The sequence below is a fragment of the Podarcis erhardii genome, assembly GCF_964252035.2.
Source record: "Podarcis erhardii genome assembly, chromosome: 2".
Taxonomy (NCBI): Eukaryota; Metazoa; Chordata; class Lepidosauria; order Squamata; family Lacertidae; genus Podarcis; species Podarcis erhardii.
In genome coordinates this window covers 111,987,526-112,015,400 of record NC_138498.1, presented here as the reverse complement: position 1 = coordinate 112,015,400, position 27,875 = coordinate 111,987,526, and the positions used below count along the sequence as shown (strand labels likewise).

General features: G+C 47.2%; 2 protein-coding genes across 4 annotated transcripts in view; one reads left to right on the top strand and one right to left on the bottom strand.

Moving 5' to 3' along the window:
* DDR1 (discoidin domain receptor tyrosine kinase 1) overlaps positions 1 to 7,900 on the top strand; it is a 98,216-nt gene extending 90,316 nt beyond the window's left edge. For both annotated transcript variants that reach the window (XM_081852475.1, XM_081852476.1), the window contains 3 exons: positions 442 to 676; positions 3,344 to 3,493; positions 4,355 to 7,900. In XM_081852475.1, coding sequence (XP_081708601.1) covers positions 442 to 676; positions 3,344 to 3,493; positions 4,355 to 4,495 — 526 coding nt within the window. In that variant the 3' untranslated portion in view covers positions 4,496 to 7,900. The remainder of the gene's footprint in view (positions 1 to 441; positions 677 to 3,343; positions 3,494 to 4,354) is intronic.
* Positions 7,901 to 11,653: 3,753 nt separating this feature from the next.
* Positions 11,654 to 27,035, bottom strand: LOC309336728 (uncharacterized protein). 2 transcript variants are annotated; one of them, XM_081852970.1, is made up of 6 exons: positions 26,888 to 27,035; positions 23,255 to 23,735; positions 18,885 to 18,980; positions 18,187 to 18,420; positions 15,403 to 15,425; positions 11,654 to 15,115 (listed from the first exon to the last, which is right to left on the bottom strand). In XM_081852970.1, exons 2-6 carry the CDS (start codon positions 23,681 to 23,683, stop codon positions 14,005 to 14,007), a joined length of 1,893 nt encoding a protein of 630 aa, XP_081709096.1. In that variant the 5' UTR covers positions 23,684 to 23,735; positions 26,888 to 27,035; the 3' UTR covers positions 11,654 to 14,004. The 2 variants fall into 2 exon arrangements, with proteins under 2 accessions (XP_081709096.1, XP_081709097.1); XM_081852971.1 differs by having other exon boundaries at positions 26,892 to 27,035.
* Positions 27,036 to 27,875: the final 840 nt, after the last annotated feature.

Sequence of the window (27,875 nt, the reverse complement as noted above, 5' to 3'; positions counted from 1 at the left end):
GAGCATTTTAAAAGCAGCTACCTGAGACTTTAATTTCAAAGGATGAATTTCAATTTCGAACTCTCTGTGTTCTCCCCGGCTAAGACCTACCAAAGTAAAAGTCCTGGGCCAGCCAGCAAAGAGTGAGCTTTGATGTTCCTCTGGATCATAGCTGTCAACTTTTCCCTTTTCTTGCGAGGAATCCTATTCGGAATAAGGGAATTTCCCATTTTTAAAAAAGGGAACTGTTGACAGCTATGCTCTGGATTCATAATTCACTAAACTCTTGAGGAAAAATTCCGTCCCATTCAATTGCATCCCAACTTGATTAGTTGCGTTCCCTGGAGGCCAGCACTTTACAGAGCTACCCCAGTGTCTGATGGGAATATCACTTGCATCTCTTCGGTCTCAGGGGAGTGTTCCTGATGTGCCTTTCTTTCTCTCTCTCTCTCTGCTACTTAGCTATCCTACCCTGGTCCACGTGGGGGCCCAGATTGCCTCAGGAATGGCGTTCCTTGCCTCCCTCAACTTTGTGCACCGGGATCTGGCGACGCGGAACTGCCTGGTGGGCGAAGGCTTCACCATCAAGATCGCTGACTTCGGCATGAGCCGGAACCTCTACGCTGGGGACTATTACCGCATCCAGGGCCGGGCAGTGCTGCCGATTCGCTGGATGGCTTGGGAGTGCATCCTTATGGTGAGAGCACCGCTTACTACTACTACTACTACTACTACTACTACTACTAATAATAATAATAATTTATTACAGTGGTACCTCGGGTTACATACACTTCAGGTTACAGACTCCGCTAACCCAGAAATAGTGCTTCAGGTTAAGAACTTTGCTTCAGGATGAGAACAGAAATCGTGCTCTGGCAGCAGGAGGCCCCATTAGCTAAAGTGGTACCTCAGGTTAAGAACAGTTTCAGGTTAAGAACGGACCTCCAGAACGAATTAAGTACTTAACCTGTACAGTGGTACCTCAGGTTACATACCCTTCAGGTTACATACGCTTCAGGTTACAGACTCCGCTAACCCAGAAATAGTGCTTCAGGATAAGAACAGAAATCGGGCTCCGGCGACGTAGCAGCAGCAGGAGGCCCCATGAGCTAAAGTGGTGCTACAGGTTAAGAACAGTTTCAGGTTAAGAACAGACCTCCGGAACGAATTAAGCACTTAACCTGAGGTACCACTGTATTTGTACCCCGCCCATCTGTCTGGGTCTCCTCAGCCACTCTGGGCGGCTTTCAACAAAGATTAAAAATACATTAAAATAAAATAATTTTTTTATAAAGCAGGGGTAGGAAGCCTGTGGCCTGCTGGGTGTTGCTGTGCTACAACTCCCCCAACGAGATCCGGAGAGAGCCAAAGGTTTTTCCCATGCCTGCTTTGACGGTCGTCTCATACGCTTTGCCTCTTCCCTTCTTGTTTGCCTCGCCTCTGTTAGTTGCCGTTTCCCTGTTCAAAATGGAGTCGCTTTCGGTGGCCGGCAAAAACGACCGAGAGTTTGATATGTTAAAGATGGACGGTCTCGCCTGCACTGTGCATTTAAAGCGATACCACACCCCTTTTTAAAAAGGCACGGCTTCCCTCAAAGTACCCTGGGATCTGCCATTCGTTAAGGGTGCTGAGAGCTGTGGTGGGGCTCCTGTTTCCCTCAAAGAACTTCAATTCTCAGAGTGGTGGTCAGGAGTGAGCCGGTAGTAAACTACACTGTGCAAGTTGGAGTTAACACTTAATTCTGTTGGAAGTCTGACTCCTCTTCCCCTCACTCCACCCACCCTCCTGCTCCAGCTTCTGCCTCTGTGATTCTGCCACTGGATCTTCCAGCTCACTATTTATTTATTTATTTATTTATTTATTCATTCATTCATTCATTCATTCATATAATTTTTATTAAGCTTTCTAATTTACATTTCAAAATATCCATTTAAACAACCTTAAATCAATGACTTCCCTTCTCTTTCCATGGTTCATTTTGCTTACCATACATCCCTGCATATTTTACATGAACTAAACCATTCAGTAATCCATTGTTACATCCATCAAAACTTATTTACGATGTTGAATTTATCTTGATGCTGCCAGCGTTTTTAAATGAACACAGTTTTCACCATAGCTGTCAACTTTCCCCCCTTTTTAAAGGGAAATTCCCTTATTCTGAATAGGATTCCTCGCAAGAAAAGGGAAAAGTTGACAGTTATGATTTTCACCCGTATATCCAGTGAACATTTTCCAGTCTTCTTTAAACGTACATTCTTCTTGTTCTCTTATTCTGTATGTTAAATCTGCAAGCTGCACATATTCCATCAGTTCAAGTTATATAATTATTTTTATTTTCTTACACCCTGCCCACCTGGCTGGCGGCTCCCAGCCAAATATTAAAAACACAATACAGCATTAAATGCAGCATTAAGTTGCCATTATTCTTTGGTTGGGACCTCGCTCGTTTTCCATTGGGCTAACAAAACACAGGCCGCAGTAGTGGCATACATAAATAGTCTTTTTTGACACCTGGGAATTTCCCTCTGAATTACGCCCAACAAAAAGGACTCTGAGTCCTCCCAGCTCACTATTCCCTGTTCCCTCTTCAGCTTCCGCCACTTTCTCCTCCCTCTGGCCACTCATCGTTGTTCCACCACCAATCCCCGGGCTCTGAGTCTTCTTTCCTTGGGGGTTCCCCCAGCTGGTTCCTGTCACCATTCCTCTGCAGTCCAGCATGACAGTGGTTTCACAACCATTGCCACTTCCCAGGGAACTCTGGGAACTGTAACTCTGCAAGGGGAACAAGCCCTCAGCACCTTTAACAAACTACAGTTCCCAGGATCCTTTGCAGGGAGCCATCACTGTTTTAAAGTGACGCGACACTGCTTTGACTGGGGCCTAGGTCTTCTAAGTGCTTGAGGTAAAGGGACCCCTGACAATTAAGTCCAGTCGTGAATGACTCTGGGGTTGCGGTGCTCATCTCACTCTATAGGCCGAGGGAGCCGGCGTTTGTCCGCAGACAGCTTCCGGGTCATGTGGCCAGCATGACTAAGCCGCTTCTGGCGAACCAGAGCAGCACATGGAAACGCTGTTTACCTTCCCGCTGGAGTGGTACCTATTTATCTACTTCAACTTTGACGTGCTTTCGAACTGCTAGGTGGGCAGGAGCAGGGACCGAGCAACGGGAGCTCCCCCCGTTGCAGGGATTCGAACCGCCAGCCTTCGGATCGGCAAGCCCAAGGCTCTGTGGTTTATACCACAGCGCCCAGTGCTTGAGGACGAAGGCAGAAAATGAGGGATGAACAGGGTAGGGAGTGCCAGGACCACCAAGGAGTAAATATGGCCTCTGTTATTCACCTTCCTGCTCTGTTTCCCTCAGGGCAAGTTCACCACAGCCAGCGACGTCTGGGCGTTTGGCGTCACACTTTGGGAGGTGCTTATGCTGTGTCAGGAACAGCCCTACAGCCAGCTCACCGACGAAGCCGTCATTGAGAACGCCGGCGAGTTCTTCCGGCACCAGGGCAAGCAGGTAACAACAATCGGGGAGCCTGGACAGAGGCGATGACTTCTCCAGGAATCTGTGCCGCTGGGGTGGGTGGGAGGCAGATCAGGAGCTGTGAGAAGATTTCTGGGTGATCTGCAAAAGGATCTGGGTTCCTCAACATGGCACCTATGTGCACAATAGCACTCTCAGACACACAACTCTGGGCACCTGCCCCTCCATTATTATTATTGTTTTAACTTGATCGGTTTGGGTGTTTTCATTGTTTGATTGGGAGGTTACATGAACACTTTTGGGGTCTCTGTTTTCTTTTGTGTTACCTTTTTTTTTGAGAGTGTGCATTCTGAGCATCGCCAGTTTTCTTTCAGTGAAACGGTTTATTAGATTTTCAAATGAGCCCCTGAGCTCCAAAAGGGTTGGGGGGTTTCTCCTGCAATGGATCATCAAGGACTTCTGACTCCCGGTTGTTTAGCCATAGCAACAACAACGACACCAGTGAAAGCTTTCTGAACTTCCTTCTGCATGAGGCGGTTGAGATTAGAGAACGCTTGGGGGTAGAACCACCAATGTTCTTTTTGTGTGTGACAGGATGTGGGGATTTCTTCATGCTAGCCACATGCACAGCCCTGGTCCTGTTATTTACATGTTCCTGAGTATGTGTTTAGAAGCTCCTGTCCCTTGATGCTGTAAACCTCCCCCCCCCCCAGTCACTAGCCCTCCCCTTCTAATCCAGAGCTCCTCCTGTCCTGGACCCTCCCTCAAATTGGACTCCTCCCATGGGCCAATTTCCTGCCCCCCAGCCTGCCCCTCCAGTTCTCCGAGCTCCTCCCATTCCTCCTGGTCACATGACTTGCCTTGTAATCCTCCCTTTTCTCCCTCCCTCCCCAGGTCTATCTCTCTCGTCCTCCTGCCTGCCCGCTGGCTGTCTACGAGATGATGCTGAGGTGCTGGGCACGAGAGGCTAAGGACCGCCCCTCTTTCCAACATCTGCACTGCTTCCTGGCTGAAGATGCCCTCAATATGGTGTGAACCGGATTGGTGCCAGCCAGCGGAGATTATGTTTAAGGACTCGGGTTGCGCCACAGAGACTGCTGAGGGAGGAGGCAGGATGTAACTCAAGAGGGCCTCAGGCTCTGGGGTGCCTGCGGGGGGCATCTTGTCTGCCCATCCTTGACTCAGCCTTGGTTGGTCCACCCATTGCTCTCCATCCACTCCTCAATTTGATATTCTCTCTCTCTCTCTCTCTCTCCCTACCCCAATTGCTCCATCACTCTCTTCTGCTAATCTTTATCAGTCTCTCAAACATCTCATGATTCAGCACTGCCATACATTTCCAACACATTTCCCCTTCTCTGTTTTCTGGCCTACCTATTCACATGCGTACCCAATTCTCTTCCCGTCCTGGTCCCCTCTTCCTGTCTGATGCAATTCTACTTTGATTCAATCAATCTGCCTTAATCTGAACAAACTTCACCAGTACCCACATGTTGACTGTGTTTCCACTGAATACGTTTCATCCGAAGACCTTTTCTGTTATTCCCTTGTATATCCAGGTTCTCAAAGTGTGAGATGAGCCTCCCACTAAGGCAGCACGGGTTGTTGTTGTTGGGGTCTGCTACAAGGCCCTCCCTAACCTCATGTTATCAACGCTGTGCCAGGTTACATGAAGTCTTCTGATTGTCCAAGGAGACAGAATGCTCATCCACTCGCTTCCATCTGGGCAGTTCCATGCTAGGTACAGTGTCCCTGCAGCTACGATAGATGGCTAAGTGTATGAACTTGGAAGACCTGGATTCAGATCTTACCGCAGCCATAAATTCACTAGCTGGCCTCAATTAACCCTGCAGCTATGGCCCCTCAGCTGCAGTATCGAGGGTGTGTGTGTGTAATGACATCTCCCGACTTTACTGGGTTCCTGTAACGTTATTGAGATAAAGCTATGCAGGACACTTCTGAACATCCCCCAAAACTAAGAATGAATTCCATTCTGAACTTCATTTTGTTGGGCCAATGTGACAGTGCTGTGATTATCAAGGATTTTCGGTGGAGCAGCACCTCTTCCCCCGAGGACCATGAGACACCAGGATCCCGCTGGCCAAGGTCCCAGAGCGAGGTTTAGGAGCCTCAGGCAGGTGTAGCCGCCTCCACCTGACCAGCTAGGATATAGGCGACTTTACAGACCTCCAGCTGTGGATCCTCATTGACTCTCTCTGTCTCTGGGTGTAGGTGACTGCCCCTCAATACAGCCCACCATGCCAGATGGATTAGGAAGAGATGTGCCTATGTTCTAATACGTTCTCCCGTGTGTGTGTGTGTGTGTGTGTGTGTGTGTGTGATTTCAGGAGGGGCTGGAGAAGCCATGTCCAAAATCCCGTTTTTGATGCAGAAGCTTGGTGGATGCTCCCATCCTCAGACATTTGCACATAGCAGTAGGCAGAACAACCGCATGCAAGGGTCTCTTAGAATCGTGGAATTATGAGTCTTTTCTGCTGCAGTACGGGGATCTTTTGTGCAACTTGGGGCTCAAACCCACGACCCTCAAATTTAGAGTCTCATGCTCTTCTGACTGTGCATATTCCAGCTATTGTGGGTGCAAATGGTTAGTGTTAGTTAGGGGGAGCCTGGAGGGGGAAACAAAAAGTTTTCCCCCATCACCACAAACTTGCATTATGGAGGCTCAGCATTTTACCCTTTGAGAACTTGGTCTCTGTTCTCTTTCCCGCCCATTCATACTCTTTTCCCAGAGAGTGTGACTTTCTTACCTGCCATCCCTTCCTGAGAAAGTTGGGTGTGGGCGACTCCACACTTGGGGGGCTACATTTCTGCCTTTGAGTTTCATTCACAACTGGACTGACACTGGCTGAACCAATAAGGACCCTTTGTTCTGAGCACACTGGGATTAACTGAGCACTGGATGTTTGGAGAGGCTGGAAGAAATGATTTTGAGGGTACTTCGCTAATCCATTGTAACTGGGAGAAACCAGTACTAGCTGCTCTGTAGGGGTAAGTGGGGTGGGAGCGGGGGGATACCTCTTGGTCTTGCCCACTTCGATGAGGCAAAGAGGCAGGAGACCAGGCTGGCAAGATCTGGCGAGGCTTTGGGCTGGGTACAATCATGGCCCAACCTCAAAAAGGGAATTGACCCAGGGTTTCCAAAAGGGCCGGTTTTCTGTTCTCCCTTAGCCACGTGCCACAGATCCATGCCATGCCCGGCTCTCCTATCTCATGAATTCATTTCCCCTCCCTTTCCTGGAGACTTGAGGTGACGTGATTGTAGATACTGTACTGCACGAAGCAGTGGCGAAGGGACGCACTTTCCCAAAGCAAGCAGAGGTGCTGGGGGAATCGATCAATTCCCCCCCCCCTTTCTCTCTGCGATTCCATTGTGGAGACTCCCCTGAGAACGTAGCCTGAAACTCAGCACCACGGCCGTGCTCAGCGGCAGTGGGATCTGTCCGCATAGAAGCCTGTGCTTCGATCTGTGCTAAATCAGGGGGTGTCTCTACACAGGAAGTTCCTCTTAACAAGTAACCCATGCAATAAGCTTTGCCAGTGCCAATGGCCCGTTTAGTGGGAAGGAGAGGGAAATAATGTTTTTTTCTTCCTCCCAGTGTTGTTTGGTTTCCTAATTAAAGTTAAAAGTAGCATTTCCCGTCGACTAAGAGCGGATCCATTTCATCAAGCGTCTTTCAAAATTTAAAGCTTTTTGAATAGATAGTTGCAGAGAGCATTTATAAGTTAGGGGGTGGCAGATTATCAAAGCAGTAACCAAGAGAATACAAAGATGGCAATGAAATCTACCAAGCACCGTCCTTCAGAAATGATGCCGGGGCAGTGCAAGCCAACGTCTGCTCACTCAACGTTCCACTTAGTTCACTGGGGCAAACGCCCAGGTCCATTTGCAGGGGGTTTGCAGCATAAGCCCCATCCCATTGTTTTCAATGGGATATATACACCACAATCCTAAAACGTTCAATCGGGAAGGAAGTCCCAGTAAGTTGAAGGGGGTTTTCTTTCACGTGAGCGCACATAGGATTGCAGCCTTAGTCATGACTTGCTTCTGCTTAACGAGGACAAACTAATTTTTTTAATTACATATTTTCAATGGTGTGAAACGACTCATCATAACTAGATGTATATTTCTATTTCAAGGAATTTCAGGGGCGCGTTATGCCCGGCGTTACTTCTCTGATTTGTTGCCTCTACGCAATCTTGTCGGATGCCTTTTTTTGTGTGCGTTTCCCTGGGGAATACTTGTAGTTGTTTGCGTCTTGTTTGTACTGTGCATCAGGATGTGTATATATTTGAAAAGCAGGAGAAAAGAGACAGAATTTTTACACTAATATATAGATGTTTGGGGGTGGTTTTTTTTTTTTTTTTTTTTAGTCCTTTCCATTTATGTGGTGAATAAAGCGCTTTGCATTTTGTACAGTCCTTTTGTCAGATTTTGGCTTTGAATCAGGGTGGGGCTGAGGGAGGGGAATGTGGTGGGAAGAGTGACAGTACTTTGGCCACTGTGCCTTCTCACTTATGATGGGCCATCACTCAGAACATCCAGCTTGCATGGTTCAATCCTATCAGTTCCGGAGAAAACTGGAAAGGGCCGCGCTCTTGCCCGACCTGAAGAATTTGGAGCAAATGATTCAGCAGAGGAAACACAGCCCAGAATAACTAAGGAGATAGTACAAGAATACTTGGCTAGTTTAGATGTATTCAAGTCTCCAGGGCCAGATGAACTGCATCCAAGAGTATTAAAAGAGTATTAAAAGAGTATTAAAAGAGTATTAAAAGAACTGGCAGATGTGATCTCAGAACCACTGGCACTCATCTTTGAGAATTCCTGGAGAACAGGCGAAGTCCCGGCAGACTGGAGGAGGGCAAATGTTGTCCCTATTTTCAAAAACGGGAAAAGAGAGGACCCAAATAATTACCGCCCAGTCAGTCTGACATCAATACTAGGGAAGATTCTGGAGCAGATCATTAAGCAAACAGTCTGTGAGCACCTAGAAAGGAATACTGTGATCACCAATAGCATGGATTTCTGAAAAATAAGTCGTGTCAGACTAACCTGATCTCGTTTTTTGACAGAATTACAAGCCTGGTAGATGAAGGGAACGCAGTGGATGTAGCCTACCTTGATTTCAGCAAGGCATTTGACAAGGTGCCCCATGATATTCTTGTAAAGAAGCTGGTAAAATGCGGTCTTGACTATGCTACCACTCAGTGGATTTGTAACTGGCTGACTGACCGAACCCAAAGGGTGCTCATCAATGGTTCCTCTTCATCCTGGAGAAGAGTGACTAGTGGGGTGCCACAGGGTTCTGTCTTGGGCCCGGTCTTATTCAACATCTTTATCAACAACTTGGATGATGGACTCAAGGGCATCCTGATCAAATTTGCAGATGACACCAAACTGGGGGGGTGGGGGGTGGCTAACACCCCAGAGGACAGGATCACACTTCAAAACGACCTTGACAGATTAGAGAACTGGGCCAAAAGAAACAAGATGAATTTTAATAGGGAGAAATGTCAAGTATTGCACTTGGGCAAAAAAAATGAGAGGCACCAATACAAGATGGGTGACACCTGGCTTGAGAGCAGTACATGTGAAAAGGATCTAGGAGTCTTGGTTGACCACAAACTTGACATGAGCCAACAGTGTGACGCGGCAGCTACAAAAGCCAATGCAATTCTGGGCTGCATCAATAGGAGTATAGCATCTAGATCAAGGGAAGTAATAGTGCCACTGTATTCTGCTCTGGTCAGACCTCACCTGGAGTACTGTGTCCAGTTCTGGGCACCACAGTTCAAGAAGGACACTGACAAACTGGAACGTGTCCAGAGGAGGGCAACCAAAATGGTCAAAGGCCTGGAAACGATGCCTTATGAGGAACGGCTAAGGGAGCTGGGCATGTTTAGCCTGGAGAAGAGGAGGTTAAGGGGTGATATGATAGCCATGTTCAAATATAGAAAAGGATGTCACATAGAGGAGGGAGTAAGGTTGTTTTCTGCTGCTCCAGAGAAGCGGACACGGAGCAATGGTTCCAAACTACAAGAAAAAAGATTCCACCTAAACATTAGGAAGAACTTCCTGACAGTAAGAGCTGTTTGACAGTGGAATTTGCTGCCAAGGAGTGTGGTGGAGTCTCCTTTGGAGGTCTTTAAGCAGAGGCTTGACAACCATATGTCAGGAGTGCTCTGATGGTGTTTCCTGCTTGGCAGGGGGTTGGACTCGATGGCCCTTGTGGTCTCTTCCAACTCTATGATTCTATGATTCTGAACCTCTGGAGAGCTGCTGGTCAGTGTCAAGGAAGGCAGCATCCTAGTGCCATCTCAAAGGCACCATTATTATGTCCAGTGCCACAGCAGCAAGGCCAGGGGTGAAGGACGAAATGATGAATGAATTGAAATGCAGTATTTGGTAGACCAACCACGTCAACATCTCACTTATTAGCCATTACTTTACCACATGCTAGAAATATCCAACCTGTGCTGCTGATAGAAGTACTGCGACTCATGCAACACGTTGGCGATTAATATACACAGAACAATTATTATACATACTTTATCAACCTTCTGAGAAAAATATAAAACATTAAACAAAGCCACAAAGACTTGCGAACTACCCAGCCAAAAATAATGTCTTATAATGTCTGGTTTCAATAGATTTTTCAAATGCTTAACTCGGTCTTTTAGATAAATTCATGAAGATACCAACAACAGGTAAGTTTGGTGTTATTCATAATACCGAGAGATGCTAGTAGAGTTGTAGATAGATGGTAATAAAGTTGTAGACAATAAAGTTGTCTTTACTGGGGCCCTTTAACTGGGGCTTGCAAGTAGCACATTCCCAAGATAGTTTACCGGGCTTCTTCAGTGGTCTAATCTCAAAGTCTTGATACATATATTGATATTCAATCTTATAGAGAATATTCTTTCTTGGCTTAAGTTTAAGAGACTGATTTGCTTAGCCTTGCTACTTGCAAGCCCCAGTTAAAGGGCCCCATTACTTGGGACTGCCAGGGCGAAACAGGTGCAAAACACCGGCATCCTGTCGTCTACAACTTTATTGATCTATGTAAGAAAAGATACCTAGTTAACTCTCACAGGAGGGAGGTGAAGGTTAGGCCCTCCTTTCCTTTTATTTAGACCCCAAAACGTCCCGTCCCCATCATTTTAAGCTTCAATGGCGCATGTGCTCGATTGAAGATGGTCCTCTTAAAAGATGAATGAACAGTTTCTCCAAATCGGCCTTATTGGGCTTGGGAAACTGCTATTTCTTAATCTGGAGAAAGCTCTCTCTGGATTCCAAATGTGCCTTGGCACATTCCCCGTGGTACCAGGAGCCCGATGGGATATGAATCCCTCTCCCTTGCAATCATGACCCTGCCCCCCAATCTTTTTAAATCGCTTTTTAAATTGCCAATGGTTTCTGGTGCTGTTTTGCCAGAGAAGGGAGCAGCAACACCTCCTCCAATCAGGACTCCTTTGAGGCATTGCTACAGCAGTGTTCCATGTGGCATGGATGCTAAGAACGAATTCCTATGCCCCACAAATAACCCAGAGATGCATTTTAAATAAAAGGACACATTCTACTCATGTAAAAAAAACCAGGCAGGTCCCACAAATAACCCAGAGATGCATTTTAAATAAAAGGACACATTCTACTCATGTAAAAACACTCTGATTCCTGGACCATCCGCGGGCCAGATTTAGAAGGCAATTGGGCCAGATCCGGCCCCCGGACCTTAGTTTGCCTACCCAGGCATGCAAAGTTTGCTGACCCCTGCTCCAGATGGTCATTGTTTTGTGGGAAGGATACCAGGAAGTTGGCCCAATTAAAGGGTATTTAAGAGCTCTTTTGCCCCTAGCACAACAGATCCACTTTAAAAAGTTGTTGTTGTTTTGCCATCAAGAGAGTGATGGGAGGGGAGGCATTGAAAAGCATGGAATGATTAGATTACTGGGAAGACTTAAAAATGCTCCACAAGCAAATCGGGATGAGTGCTCATTGTCGAACAGCCTCCACATAAATGTATCAGAAGAAATGCTCAATAAAGACTATAATAACTTTGTGCAGCAAAGAAGCATAAATGCTTAATCAACAGCCCTGAACTATATACTTCCATGCTTTTTTATGAACAAGCTGAACTGGTAGTCTGAACCTTTCGCTATCAGTCTCAGGAATTATTATTGTTTTGAGAAGGAAAGCATTTATTTAAGTCATGGAGGGGGAAAATACATTTCAACACAGAAGACAAGAGCCATTAACACCCATTTGAATTTAGCTATATAATTTCAGGCACGGAGTTGCAACTCAAGGCAGCTTTGTGCTGGTTACAAGAAGTCTGAATCGGGGACCAATTCTGCACAGCTAAACTTTTCCCATCAAGTGTATTGCAAGTGAGTTCTAAAGTTTGTAAGTCCTGTTATAAGAATTTTAAGGTCTTAGATATAGAATAAATGTTCATAAATGTACCGAGCAAACATGTACATAAATATATAAAACACATGTCTGGAGCAGCACAGGAAGACAGTCCTGAAACCATTTTGACTCCCAAGCTGACCAAGTGTTTCTCTGCAAGGAGGGAGGAGATGAAAAAAAAAAACCTTCCTTGTTACAGGAATTTAGTAATCACCATTTCAAAGGGTGACAAGACTTCCAGGAAAGGCAATCAGATAAGGCATTATCAGATAACCTGGCAGACAGGAAAAACAACAACATTCAAATTTCTGTTGTAGACCACCTTTTTGTGATGCAGGTATGATGTTTGTGGGGGGTGGTCTTGGGTTACACCCCTTCTGTGATGTATGTATGATGTATGGAGGGGTGGTCCTGAGCTCCAGGGCAGGGAATTTAAAATGTCTATATAAGGGCAGGCACACGTTTATTCTGGGTCCTCCTCCTTTCCTGCGTGTGAGGGGAGCACCCTGTTGCAACAGATCAATAAAGATCAGGCTTACTAGCTGCTTTGCTTCTCAATATTCTCTGGTTGGCCTCTGTTATTTTCTCCTACCAATAGGGAACCCACGTAAGGACTCTGTATGGGCTCTTGGATACCCCATAAGGGAAAAAGGGCAGATTTTGTTTACAACACTCCCAATACAAGAATATAGTATTTTGTGGGTGGAAGTATGTTAACTCTACTGTATAATCTGCCTTAGGTACTCAGGCTGATAATCACCACTTCAAAGAAAGGAAAACGGGAAACACACAGCATTCCCAATGAGCCAGACCCTCTACCAACTCAAGTTTGTCACATACAAACCGCCTTTTCGCAAACCTAGGGTGCTACAGAGGGTTTTTGGACTTCACACTGGGGCTACAATCCAAAACATGAATCTGGCCTGTGATGAGGGATGGTTGAAGGAGCTGGGTATGTTTAGTCTGGAAAAGAGGAGACTGAGAGGAGATCTATAGCCATCTTCAAATATCTCAAGGGCTGTCACCTGGAAGAGGGAACAAGCTTGTTTTCTCCTGCTCTGGAAGGTCAGACTTGAACCAATGGCTTCAGATTACAAGAAAGGAGATGGCGACTAAATACCAAGCAGAGCTTTCTGACAGTTAAGAGCTGTTTGGCAGTGGAACAGACTTCCTCTGGATGTTGTGGACTCCCTTTACTTGGAGGTTTTTAAGCAGAGGTTGAATGGCCATCTGTCATGGATGCTTTAGCTGAGATTCCTGCATTGCAGGGGGTGGACTAGATGTCCCTTGGGTCCCTTCAAACTCTTCAATTATATGAACCTATGACTTTTCTCAGGACACACTCCTGCCTTGCGTCACGTCTATTCTGGTTTTGTCAGCTTTGAATGCCTCCTTGAACTGCAATAACACATCTTGCTTGCCTGATGGGAGGGTGGGGAGATGGAATGCGAGTGCAGGGACAGGGGAAACCTGAGTTTTGTGTGGCTGGAATGTAGCCTGCTGGAGAGAGAGAGAGAGAGAGAGAGAGAGAGAGAGAGAGAGGAGTTGTAGCCATTGCTCTGCCCACTTTTCTGCCTCTGGCCCCCAGAAGGCTGCACCCAAAAGACGCTGCGGACCCTGAGCTGAAAAAAGATTCCTATTTTTAGGAAAAGCATTTCTTTCCACGAATAGAGAGAGTAGGGAAAAATGAATCTTCTGGAAAGGAGCGAAGCACCAGCCTTTTGTTGTCATCAAGTACTTGAAATGCACATAATTGCAATAAAAACAAAACAAATGAAAACTACTGCTCAATTAATCAGAGGCACATTCTAAAGTCCAAAGGCTTTTAAATCGTTTTACCTACATCGACCAGCTAAACATATGCGGCTTGGACACACCAGAGCAGGCCACAGGACCAGAGCGAAGGCCTCCCTCGATTCCCGTGTCCTCCTTCCCACAGCGGCTTTTGCAAAAGCACTCTCCTGCGCATGAACTCCAGCAACCGGCCTCTCCGAGGTATGGACCGAGGCTGAGAGATAAGGGCAATGAATGAAACCACATCCCCAAACAAGGTCACTTCTCTTAATACGTCCTTCTTTCGGCGTCCAACGACAGCCACCTCTGATGGAAACAGCTATTTGTTCTGGGGGCCCTTGGCTGAACCCCGGCCCCTGCCACGCCCTCGCCCTCCGTGATGCTTATTCTGAGAGCCCTTGTTTCCCGAGGCTTCGCCCCCTTTGTTGGGGGTTGGGGGCCTCATTCCAGATCCTTGCCCTTGCCCTGACCCTGTGTGCCCTGAGGCACGAGCCTCGTTCTTGACAGATCCACCTCCGCTTTGATCTGCACTGGATTGGGTCTTCTGCTTATTGGACCAACCTCCTCTTCCTATTCGCCCAGAACCATGAGCCTCCCTTGGTTTGGGCAGCTCTGTCACTGAGGACCCCCCACCTGCTTTTTCCGGCTTGCCCTGCCCTCCCTGCCCCGGGACTTGAGCTTCTCTGGCCTTGGGTGGCTCATTCCTAGGGGGCATCCAGCGATGTTGAGGCAAAGCTTTGCCTTCGCTGGATTGGGATGTCTGTGTGTTCGGATAATATCCTCTGCCTTGGCCCCTTCGGGGGCCGAAAGGATGACTACGTGGCCCTCTCCTGCCTTGAAACGTGCCGCGGCCCAGCCTGGGATGAGACATCCACCCCTGTGCAGGCCCAAACTGGCCTCCGAAAGGAAAGGGCGGAAAGGAACCCAAAAAGGGCATCTGTTGGAAGCCGCGAAAGTATGAGCTGCGTGGTGGTTGACACGGGGCTTCAGCTACGATGGGAGCCTCAGTGGAACCAGTGCTTCGCCAAGGTGCTTCTTTGGGTAAGGAATCGCTGTCTTCCAGCTGGGGCATGTCTTTCTCTGGAGTTGGAGAGTGGCAAGGCGAGTCTGGGACAAAGGTCTCCCTGATACTGATGCTTCTCAGCATCTCCTTCCAGGAATCAAAATCCAGCAACTCTTCCAGCTCTACAAGAGCTGGATCTACAGGCACAATGGCCCACTCCTCATCTTCTCCTTCTGTGCCCTGGGCTTCGGCTCCTTCGTAAGTTTCTTCTTCATCAATGACATCTCCACTGGTCTTGCCTTCGCCCAGATTTTCACCAGCATCCTCATTTTGGTTGCCTTCCTCCTTAATTTCCTCTTCCCCTTCTCCACCCTCGCAGGCTTCTTTGGCTGTTTCGTCAACCTGTTCTTTAAGTCGTTCCTGGACTCTGCAGAGAGAAGAGACCACAGTTCCATATATTTGCATGTAATAATAATAATAATAATAATAATAATAATAATAATAATAATAATAATAATTTATTATTTCTACCCCGCCCATCTGGCTGGGTTTCCCCAGCCACTCTGGGCAGCTCCCAACAGAATATTAAAAAAACAACAAAACATCAAACATTAAAAACTTCTAGGTGAGTGTTTGATAACCCTTCAAGTCCTCACATATGGAGGAAATAGGATCAGAGCCAATGTCTATATACAGAGCAATGCTGATACTCACCTTCCTGTCAGTTCCTTGACTCCCTGGAGGGAAAAAGAAACAAACAAGGTTGGAACTGCCTGCCAAAGCAAGTTTGCACAGCTTCAGCCAACTAGACCATCAAACCCTCTTTACAGAACAGTCAACCCAAATTCATCAATCTGGTGGCAGGGAAGATTAGGGCACAATGAACTGTCAGAAGGTGCTAACCCCCGGTTAATAATGTCAACTGCAAAGGGGTCACATCGAACCAAACATTTAGAGCACTCCTAAACCACTTTAACAGTCATGGCTTTCCCCAAAGAATCTTGGAAACTATAGTTTAGTAAAGGTGCTGGGCTCTGTAACTCTGTGACGAATTGCCTAACAACTATAGATGATAGAGATGCTATAGATAGAAAGATAGATAGGTGGATAGATGATAGATAGATATAGATATATAGATAGATGATAGATAGATAGATAGATAGATAGATAGATAGATAGATAGATAGATGATAGATAGATAGAGATGATAGATGATAGATAGATAGATAGATAGATAGATAGATAGATAGATAGATATAGATAGATGATAGATAGATGATAGATAGATATAGATAAATAGATAGAGATAGGTGTTGTTGTTGTTTGGTCGTTTAGTCGTGTCCGACTCTTCGTGACCCCATGGACCAGAGCACGCCAGGCACTCCTGTCTTCCACTGCCTCCCGCAGTTTGGTCAGGCTCATGTTTGTAGCTTCGAGATGATAGATAGATAGATAGACTTAAATATTTATAAACCACACTTTCATAGAAAATATAGCAGTTAAAACACAACACATCTATGTCAATAGAAAACTGGTTGCGGAAAATTTGGGGTTCCAAAGGGCCTTCTGAACAGTATCATTTTTAAACGACGTCTCAAAGAGAGCAGGGATGGATCCTGACGGACTTCTATAGGCAAGGAGTTCCACACAGAAGCTTCTGTCCTGGGTAAAGGCTGGCCAAGACCCCCTGGACCAGAGCACGCCAGGCACTCCTGTCTTGCACTGCCTCCCGCAGTTTGACCAACTCATGTTGGTAGCTTCAAGAACACTGTCCAACCATTCTCATCCTCTGTCGTCCCCTTCTCCTTGTGCCCTCCATCTTTCCCAACATCAGGGTCTTTTCCAGGGAGTCTTCTCTTCTCATGAGGTGGCCAAAGTATTGGAGCCTCAGCTTCACAATCTGTCCTTCCAGTGAGCACTCAGGGCTGATATCCTTCAGAATGAATTGGTTTGATCTTCTTGCAGTCCATGGGACTCTCAAGAGTCTCCTCCAGCACCTAATTCAAAAGCATCAATTCTTCAGCGATCAGCCTTCTTTATGGTCCAGCTCTCACATCACTACTGGGAAAACCATAGCTTTAACTATATGGACCTTTGTCAGCAAGGTGATGTCTCTGCTTTTTAAGATGCTGTCTAGGTTTGTCATTGCTTTTCTCCCAAGACGCAGGCATCTTTTAATTTCATGACTGCTGTCGTCATCTGCAGTGATCATGGAACCCAAGAAAGTAAAATCTCTCACTGCCTCCATTTCTTCCCCTTCTATTTGCCAGGAGGTGATGGGCCCAGTGGCCATGATCTTAGTTTTGTTGATGTTGAGCTTCAGGATCATATTTTGCGCTCTCCTCTTTCACCTCTTTAATTCCTCCTCACTTTCTGCCATCAAGGTTGTTTCATCTGCATATCTGAGGTTGTTGATATTTCTTCCGGCATCCTAATTCTGGTTTGGGATTCATCCAGCCCAGCCTTTCGCATGATGAATTCTGCATATAAGTTACATAAGCAGGGAGACAATATACAGCCTTGTCGTACTCCTTTCCCAATTTTGAACCAATCAGTTATTCCATATCCAGCTCTAACTGTAGCTTTTTGTCCCACATAGAGATTTCTCAGGAGACAGATGAGGTGATTAGGCACTCCCATTTCTTTAAGAACTTGCCATAGTTTGCTGTGGTCGACACAGTCAAATGCTTTTGCGTAGTCAATGAAACAGAAGTAGATGTTTTTCTGGAACTCTCTAGCTTTCTCCATAATCCAGCGCATGTTTGCAATTTGGTCTCTGGTTCCTCTGCCCCTTCGAAATCCAGCTTCCACTTCTGGGAGTTCTCGGTCCACATACTGCTTAAGCCTGCCTTATAGAATTCAAAGCATAACCTTGCTAGCATGTGCAATGAGTGCAATTGTGCGGTAGTTGGAGCATTCTTTGGCACTGCCCTTCTTTGGAATTGGGATGTAGATTGATATTCTCTAATCCTCTGGCCACTGCTGAGTTTTCCAAACTTGCTGGCATATTGAGTGTAGCACTTTAACAGTATCATCTTTTAAAATTTTAAATACCATCACTTCCACTGGCCTTGTTATTAGCATTTGACTTCACTCTCCATGATGTCTGGCTCAAGGTCAGCAACCACACTACCTGGTGGGAGTGGGGGACCACCAAAAGTGCCCCATCAGAAGATCTCAGTGATCAAAGTGGAGCGTAAGGAACCAGGTGGTCCTTAAGGTATACTAGCCCCATGTTGTTTTTAGGGATTTGCGAATTGACATGATAACTCTGAACCTGGTTTGGTAGCTAATCCATATCAAAAGGCAGCCACCACCCCTGTCAAAATGGCCTGGCGGTGGGTGGGGGAGGTAGCTGGGTCCAGTTTCCTACCCCAGCCCTAAACGCAAACAGTTTCCTTAAATGAAAACATCTGGAACAGGGGCAAGACACTGGCAACTGCACATCTGTTACTCAATCTTTAAAAAGAAAAGGGACTGGGAAGCACCAAGACTCACCTTCAAGAAGGCGAATTCGTTGGTTTCCGCCAAGGCAGCTTCGATCCCGGATATGGTCTCTGTGTGAGCTGAGCTGAACGCTTTCAGATATTCCAGTCTTCTCTCCATTTCTGCCTGGTTCTCCTCCTTCATCTGCCTAACCGTTTCCATCATGTTCTGCTCTCTCTCGTTGAGGATTTCACGCAGTTCCTCAAACGCGATGAAGATGCAGCCACACAGGTGTTGATTGAGATTCTACAGTGAATCACAGAGAGCTGAAGTTACGTTTATGGCTGACAGGCCTTTCGTTCACAGACAACAAGCTGTCTGAACTAGTTGCCCAGTTTGTGGCACAGAAAAGGTCCTAACCTCAGTGCCGAGTTAAACAAACCATAGTTAAGAGTGCTAGCTGGGTTCACATGTAACACCAAGCCATAGTTTTAAAAAAGCCAAGATTTATAAGCCAAGAACCCATGGCTTCAGATTGTGGTTTGCCGGCAGTAAACAAGCCATAATTATGTTGCTGGGCAGAGTTCACACATAACACTAAGCCATGGTTTACTAAGCCATCGCATCACATATAAACCACACCTGAGACTTTTCTGTAGTCTGCTTTCTTCCTGCCTAGGAGCCTGTTTCTTCAAGCTACAACATTCTATGATTTCCTCTCTCACACAACGTTCTGTGATTTCCTCTCTCATACTCCTTTTAAAATTTACCTCCAGTTCTTCCATGGCCTCCTGCTGTTGAGACTGATTATTTATGGCCCACTTCACCCCATGCTCCAGGGGTTCCAGAGATGCTTTCAGTTTATCCTGAAAAAATGCACAAATAAAATTGGGAATACACAAACAACCATGCAAAAGATCTGGAGAGAAAAATGAATAGACCCAAGCAAAAGGTTACTGGTCTCTTCCCCTTCCCACCTCCCTGTTCTAACATGCTCTTTCTGGGAAGTATTCAAAGGTTGTAACCCTAAGCAACCTTACGACTTGGCACCTTGGATTCAGTGGGATTTATTTTAGCAGAAACATGCTTGAATCACGCCCCCTGCCTTTCACAAGACTGGTTGGCGCCTGCCTTTCCATTCATTGATGTCTACACCAAATCATGACCTGCATGCATGAATGAACCATCACAGATTGAATGCCACAGATTGAATCTCAGAAAATATTTATCTTTAGAGTCCATACACACGTTCAGGGTTAAACAACAGGTAATGCATGGGAGCTGTTTTGAGCGGGGAAAGGGGAGAGAGGGGGTTGGACTAGATGACCATTGGGTCCCTTTCAACACTACGGTTCTATGAAACCCTGGCAGCCACTGCCAATACTGAGTTAGATGGACTTATTATCTGACTCTCTATAAGGCACCTTCTTTTGCTCCTTTGCCAGTGCACTCACTCGCCTTCATGAAATGAGCCAGAGATGTAAAGTGGACAATATCGATGTGAACATATATTATTAAATGCAAAACTAATTAAATTTTTTTTAAAAAAATTAAAAAATAGAGAGGGGTTCGGAAAAGCCACTTTGGGGCTTGAATGTTGCGCCGCACCATAAACTTGGCTGCGCTAAAGATCTGCAGCTTAAAATCCGGCTGGGATACAGCAAACCAACACGCAATATCTATTCGTGTTTGCATACGTGGACGACTGCACTCAGACTTCGAAGCCTTGGTTCTATTTGTTTATCCACCCTGCATTATTCTGCTGCCAGAGAGATAAAACTTACGGCTATCCCAGAGGGAGGGTGTGTCGCTCTCCGATAAGAACACAGGTTGTGCAGGCACGATGAGTCACAAGGTTGACCCCTGGCAGTTCCAGTTACAGGATTGCACCAGAATATTCATTAAGTAATATGGTATGCCCCATGGAGGACCTTCAGGTCCATAAATAGCAACACCCTAGTGGTCCAGGGCCCTAAGGAAGTTAGATTGGCTTCAACCAGAGCCAGGGCCTTTTCAACTCTGGCTCCGGCCTGGTGGAACACTCTGTCTCATGAGACCAGGGCCCTGCAGGATCTGATTTCTTTCCGCAGGGCCTGTAAGACAGAGTTGTTCCACCTGGCCTTTGGCTTGGAATCAGTTTGATTCCCTCCCCCTCTTTCTTTTTCCTTTCTCCTCCTATGAAGAGATTGCACCCTAATGTTTTAATGTTGTATCTTAATCTTTTAAATTGTATTTCAATCAACTTGTTTTTATTATTGGTTGTTAGTCCCCCTGAGCCCAGTCCTGGCTGGGGAGGGCAGGGTATAAATAAATAAAAATTATTAGTATTAGTAGTAGTAGTAAGTGGTGGCAGGAACAGGACCTCACAGATTTTACTGGGACTGCAGCACAAGAGGACGGGAGATTTGACCTTTTCCTTCCGACCTGCGTCCCCAATTAAAATTGCCCATCTCCATCTATTAGCTGCGGTGGCAGCTGTGGGAAATCCCTTGCCTAGTTTGGTGCTCATATGCTGGGCAAAATACGAAGCAGTGGGGTCTAGAATGCTCAAGTCAGTATGAATGTTCACATGTTACAGTCAATCAGTGCACAATTTGTGTGCACAAATAGTTGAACTGTACACTTGCTGACAGTTACCTGTGCAAGGTCTGTGTACGCAGCAATGCAGCTGTATAAATCGCCATGTGTACACTCTCTCACATAAACACCCGTAATGTGTGAACAAGCCTCCGGTAGAACAATTTAATACAGTCGAACGGAATATGTTCTGGAAGTCCGTTCGACTTCCAAAACGTTTGGAAACCAAAGTGCTGCTTCTGATTGGCTGGAGGAAGCTCCTGCAGCCAATCAGAAGCCCCGTTGGACGTTCAGGTTCCAAAGAATGTTCGCAAACTGGAACACTCACTTCCGGGTTTGAGGCATTCGGGAGCCAAAACGTCCGAGTATCAAGGCGTTCGGGATCCAAGGTACGATTGTATGGCCAAATCCCTGCTAACTACAGAGGGCTTTGTCTGATGCCACCTCTTTGATCGGCCTCAGCCTCGGTCCAGTATATCTGAAGGAGCGTCTACACCCCCATCGTTCTGCCCGGACACAGGTCCAGCGCTGAGGGTCTTCTGGCGGTTCCCTCACTGCGAGGTTATGGGGAACCAGGCAGAGGGCCTTCTCGGTAGTGGCACCCACCCTGTGGAACGCCATCCCACCAGATGTCAAAGAGAACAACAACTACCAGATTTTTGGAAGACATCTGAAGGCAGCCCTGTTTAGGGACGCTTTTAATGTTTGATGCATTACTGTATTTTAATATTTTGTTGGAAGCCGCCCAGAGTGGCTGGGGGAAACTCAGCCAGATGGGCGGGGTATAAATAATAAATGATGAGGATGATGATTAATATGATGTTATATATTTTGCCTTCTCTAAGCGGCTAATGGCCGATTAGAATAAAAATGTCATAAAAACAAGCAACAGCAAAGAAAATGAAACCCTAACAAAAATTAGAGGAGGGGCCTGAATACGTTTAAGAGCAGAAGACCAGAATCTCCCAGGATAGTTCATTTGTGTACCCAGGCACACTTACTTCTGAAATACAATTTGCCCCATGGCTAGGTAGGGGCAAGGCATGAATAGTCTGTATACCTGAGAAGGGCAGAAGTGGGGCACAGCTGCTACACTAGCTTCCTGGAAGGTGGGTCGCTGCTGCTTACCAGGACGGACAGGCGAGGCAGTGGAGAAGTTGGCGCAGTGCAAACTGGAGCACAGAGTGACTCCGCTGGTGCATTCGCACTGCACTGACATCCAAGGCTGCCTTGACCCTCTCCCTCCCAGCTCACCTATTGTGACTCCTATCCCATCCCAGCAAGCTGCTTTTGCAGAATAGCAGGTTTCATGTGTGACAGGACCACGGGTTCGGTTAGGAAGCTACCTTATCCCGAGTCACGCCATTGGTTCAGCTAGCTCAGCACTGCTGGCACTGACTGACAGAAGCTCTTGGGGGCTTCAGGCAGGAGTTTCTCCCAGTCCTACCTAGAGATTCTGGGGATTGAACATGGGACCTTCTGTGGGCAAAGCGGATGCTCTAACCCAGGGTTTCTCAACCTTGGCTCCCCAGTTGTTGTGGGACTACAACTCCCATCATACCTAGCTAGCAGGACCAGTGGTCAGGGATGATGGGAGTTGTAGTCCAACAGCAGCTGGGGACCCAAGGCTGAGAAACACTGCTCTAACCACTGAGCGACGACCCTTCCCCAAGGGAAAACAAATCCCCAAGCTGAGCATGTGCTCAGAGGAGCTTAGTTCTGTAATTCTATGAGCAGGTTGCCCACCCACCAAGAAAGCATGGATGGAAAGAAGATAAAGTCCCTACCAGAGAAGAATGACAGATCAAGTTGATGGATTATGCTGAAATGGCTAAAATGACCGGAAGAATCAGAAATCAGGAAGACCAAAATTTTAACAAGGAATGGGGAAATTTTTATAACTTATCTTAAAAGACCACTGTAAACTAGTTAAAATCCTTAGTAGGATTGGAATATCACTTGTAGTTTAATGGTGAATTCTGGATACAATGGGGAGATAGAAGATTTGGATTATTATAAAAGATGCAGGAGGAAATGGTTAACAACAGGACCCACAAAGGGGAGGAGGAGCAGTCCAAGGGATCCCTCGGAATCTTGTTTTTACATTGTATGTTGGACACGTGGCTGTAAAATTTTAATCTGAAAAACCAAATAAATAAATTTTTGAAAAGAAAAGAAAGACAACACAGGCCCTCTTTTGTACAGTGGTACCTCGGGTTACATATGCTTCAGGTTACATACGCTTCAGGTTACAGACTCTGTTAACTCAGAAATAGTGCTTCAGGTTAAGAACTTTGCTTCAGGATGAGAACAGAAATCGTGCTCCAGCGGCGTGGCAGCAGCAGGAGGCCCCATTAGCTAAAGTGGTGCTTCAGGTTAAGAACAGTTTCAGGTTAAGAACGGACCTCTGGAACGAACTAAGTACTTAACCCGAGGTACCACTGTACCTGGTTCCAGCTGGTGAAACCTGGGCGTTCTAGGACAGTGCAAAGTGGATCCCAACAGCCTAAGATTTGCGGCCACCTATCATCCCACAGAAACTCAAGCATCCTCAGACTCCTACCTGAAAACCTGTGACAGCATTCTTGATAGGCAAAAAGCTATGGCCCTGGTGCTGAGGCAGGTCCCGGCAGATCACGCAGACAGGGGCCTCATCCTGGCTGCAGAAGAGCTTGAGAGGCTCTTCGTGCTCCTCGCAAAAGTACGAGCTCCCGGTCCCACCCGATGGGGGCCCCTGCTCCAGCCGGAGGAGCCGGGCCTTCTCGGACAAGTTGGCCAGGACCCTGTTGCGGGCGGCATCTTTCAGGTCGAAGGGGTCCCGGCACTCGGGGCACATTCCCTGGTGCTGCCCCTTGGGGACAACGCAGCTCTCCAAGCAGGAGAGGCAGAAGTTGTGCCCGCAGACCAGCATGCGGGGGTCCTGGAAGATGGAGAGGCAGACAGGGCACAGCAGGTCTTCGGCAATGCTGGAGACTTCGCGGACCGAGGTCATGGCAGCAGCTGTTCCGGGGATCGGTTGCTACTTGCGGGAAAGGATCAGCTTCCTACGGGAGAGGACATGCAGGTTTAAGGAACGTAGAGGGGAAATCACAGGGTGAACTTGTAAAAGGGAGTCACTACGTTTCTGAGCACAATTGAAAGTGTTGGTGCTGACCTTTAAAGCCCTAAATGGACTTGGTCCAGTATATCCACCCCCATCGTTCTGCCCGGACACGGAGGTCCAGCACCGAGGGCCTTCTGGCGGCTCCTTAACTGAGAGAAGTGAGGTTACAGGGGAGCAGGCAGAGGGCCTTCTCGGTGGTGGCGCCCACCCTGTGGAACGCCCTCCCACCAGATGTCAAAGAGAAAAACAACTACCAGACTTTTAGAAGACATCAGAGAGGGCTACTTTTTTAATATTGTTTTTATTTTTTATCTATGTCATTTCAAATTATTATTGATATTAAAGTTGTATTTTTAGTTTTAGATTTTATGATTTATGTGGGAGTTCTTTTCCATTTGGTTGTGTACCTTTTGATGCGTTTTATTTATTGTTTATGACTTTTGTTATGTTGGTAATTATGTAAATATTGTCATGTTGTAAGCCGACTTGAGCATTGTTTTAACTATGGTAAGGCAGCATGATGATGATGATGATGATGAAGAAGTTAAAGGGAACCAGGCAGAGGGCCTTCTTGGTAGTGGCACCTGCCCTGTGGAACGCCAGATGTCAAAGAGAAAAACAACTACCAGACTTTTAGAAGACATCTGAAGGGGAAGCTTTTTAATGTTTAATAGGTTATTGTATTTTGGTGTTCTGTCGGAAGCTGCCCAGAGTGGCTGGGGAAACCTAGCCAGGTGGGTGGGGTATAAAAATAAATTATTATTATTATTATTATTATTGGAGCACCCCACAATTGCCTAACCTTGGCTCCTGTAGGTTCAGGTCGGGGGTCACAAATAAAAGACTTCAGCCAGGAGATTGAAGAAAACAGCGGCCAGTAGGCCTGATCTTTATTGTTGCAACAAGACTTCGCATTACCACATATAAGAAGCAGAGAGAAGCCCCGAACAAAGGATAGAACCGCCCTTTTAAAAAAATGTCCCAAATTACCCATAACCCCCTTAGTAAAACATCATACATTTGTCATAACTATGTCATAAATTAGGAGGGCTCTTCTGGCAGAAACCTGAGCACCAGGCTTGTCCTGTCCCTCGTATGACCTTCACCTTCCAATCATTAGGTGAAACGAAGTATTTACATTTTCCTGTTTTCCCAACCAGGTTAAGCACACAAGCCGGGGCAAGCCAGGGCGGGTCCCTCGGTGGGGCGTCTGAGGAGTCTGCCTGCCTCCTCCCACAGCCACCCTACAGCTGAGCGGGAGGCAACGGGCAGACCATTTGGGGCAGCGTGGAGCCTGCAGGAGTGAGTGAGCCTCCTGGGAGTGAAAGGGTGGCTTGGGTGCACTGGAAGCCCCATGGTGAGTGCCACCCAGCATTTTGTCACCCCCCTCAGTGGTGACACCTGGGGCGGCCCACCCCCACCGCACCCCCTTCCTCCGCCCCTGACCAGGATGCCAGCGATTATCACCCAGGCAATGGGGACCCTTCAGGGATTACGGCTCCCCCGTCCCATGTCCCAAGCTCCTCCCCTGCTAGCCATTTTCCTTCCGAGTAGAACAACGTTGGAATGATGACAATCCGTCACTGGAGTGGCTTTATATGAATTTCGAAAGTTTTCCCATTGAGCCAGTTGGGGGTCACAAGCAAGAGACTTCAGCAAGCAAATCACAAGGAAAACAGTGGCCAGTGGCCAGTGGCGGAGGAATAATATAATAATAATTTATTATTTATACCCCACTCATCTGTCTGGGCTTCCCCAGCCACTCTGAGCGGCTTCCAACAAAATATTAAAATACCATACTACATCAAACATTAAAAGCTTCCCTAAACTGCCTTCAGATGTCTTCTAAAAGCCTGGTAGTTGTTGTTCTCTTTGACATCTGGTGGGAGGGCGTTCCACAGGGCAGGTGCCACTACCAAGAAGGCCCTCTGCCTGGTTCCCTGTAACTTGGCTTCTCGCAGTGAGGGAACCGCCAGAAGACCCTCGGAGCTGGACCTCAGTGTCCGGGCAGAACAGATGTACTGGACCGAGGCCATTTAGGGCTTTAAAGGTCAGCACCAACACTTTGAATTGTGCTTGGAAGCCGCTCAGGCGCATGGGGCGGTGCGCCCAGGGGCAGGGTGAGCCACCCATAGGATCAGGGCGCACAGTGGGGCCTCCGGAGACTGCCTGCCTCCTCCTACTCAGCCGCCCTACAGCTGGGGGGGGGGGAGGCAGCGTGTGGACCATTTGGGCAGCGTGGAGCCTGCCCGCATCTAAGCCACTGTGTGGCTCGGGCACACTGCAGGCCCCCGGTGAGTGCCACCCGGTATTTTGTCACCCCCTCAGTGGTGACACCCAGGGTTGCCCTCACCTCCCGTACCCCCTTCCTCCATCCCTGCCAGTAGGCCTGATCTTTATTGATCAATTCATTTATCAGTGCTTTGCTACATTTGGCAATGTGCAGCGCAGGTTCTTTGTCTTTGCCTCATAGTATGGAGAGGCACGGCTCAGGTGGGGGCTGGGGAAGGTCTCTCACACTTTCTTCCAATTTCCTGGTAACAAACTCTACAGGCAAAGAAGCAACAAGTGGAAAGGCAGCATTTCTGGCGGTTCCTCCACACGACTCTTTGGCAATGGCTCCTCTGCTCCCGAACCCTGCCCAAAAGTGAATGGGGCAGGGGCTGAAGAGGGGACCCCCAACCCTTGCTATAAACAACTACAGGAAAGCTGCAGGAAATATTTTCCCCCTTCCGGTGGGACGATTAGATAGGAAACAAGAAGGGGAACCAGGATCATGAGACTGGGCTCACATGACTGCAGGAATTTGACTCTCAAACCCAAGCATTAGAAAGCGGGCATTGCTGGCTCATAGCTGTCAACTTTTCCCTTTTCTTGCGAGGAATCCCATTCCTTAAAAAAGGGGGAAACGTTGACAGCTATGTGCTGGCTGTTGGGGGCGAAGAAAGCCGAGCTGCCTCCAGCCAAGTCCCAGGAGGTGGGAAAGGAAAAGGTGCCCCAAGGGCTGGCAGGGAGGCGTTTTGCAGCGCCAAAAGGCGAGCAAGAAAAGCAAAGTCTAGGCTAGCCAGCAGCAGCAGCAGCAGCAGCACGTACCTACTCGGAGGAGAGTTCTGGAGCACCTAGGCCGACAGGCCAAGTTTCTCTCACTGCACAGCTGCCCCAAATGGCCAGGCCTCCAAAGCAGCTGTGGGAAGCTGTCACCTCCTGGGATTGGAAGGAGGTGCTGCCCGTCTCAAGTCAGCTCAAGTGTGACCGGGAGGGGTTGGAGGCCTCCAGGCACCACCCTCTTCCTCGTGCTTATTGGCTGGGGCAGGACTTGGGACCGGAGGAAGCAGGCGGGAAGCCGGCTTGCAACACACGCAGACACCCAGGTTTTTTTTTATGCTCCAGGGGACAGGAACCTCCCTGGAGATTTTATTTGCACTCTTCTTTATGTGACGAATTCAATGTCTGTTGCTCAATGCAGGGAACACCCCCCCTCCCATGTTATTATAGTCGCTTTGAAACACCTCGGTTGTAAAAAGCGACAAGTGCAACAAATAAGCACCTTAACTTTGTTATAAGAAAATATGTATTCATATCAATAACGGTCAATCACTTCCTTCTTTATTATGCTTGAATAATGCATGCCTTTATGTACTTGTACTTTCTACCAACTTGCATCTTTTATAAGAATGTAGCTCTCCTTAAGTCTTTTAAACACTTTCGGAAACGTATCCACACGTTTTTTGATATATCTGTATAAATCGAAAGCTACCTGATCCTGCACAATGACAGCTCAAGCACTAATACAGCGCCACAGCTCTACCTACAGGATCTACAGTGATATGACACCAATTTACAAATGCAACTGTTTATTTCAAGTTACAGGTAGGTAGCCGTGTTGGTCTGCCATAGTCAAAACAAAATAATAAAAAATTCCTTCCAGTAGACCTTTGGTTGTTGTTTAGGCGTTTAGTCGTATCCAACTCTTCGTGACCCCATGGACCAGAGCACGCCAGGCACTTCTGTCTTCCACTGCCTCCCGCAGTTTGGTCAGGCTCGTATTGGTAGCTTCGAGAACACTGTCCAACCATCTCGT

Coding starts and splice junctions, on each gene's coding strand:
- LOC309336728 (XM_081852970.1), bottom strand. CDS start 23,683: ATGACCTCGGTCCGCGAAGTCTCCAGCATTGCCGAAGACCTGCTGTGC. Junction 18,981..23,254: donor ATGCTGTCACAGGTTTTCAG/GTAGGAGTCTGA, acceptor GCATTTTTTCAG/GATAAACTGAAAGCATCTCT. Junction 15,116..15,402: donor GTCAAGGAACTGACAGGAAG/GTGAGTATCAGC, acceptor TTCTCTCTGCAG/AGTCCAGGAACGACTTAAAG.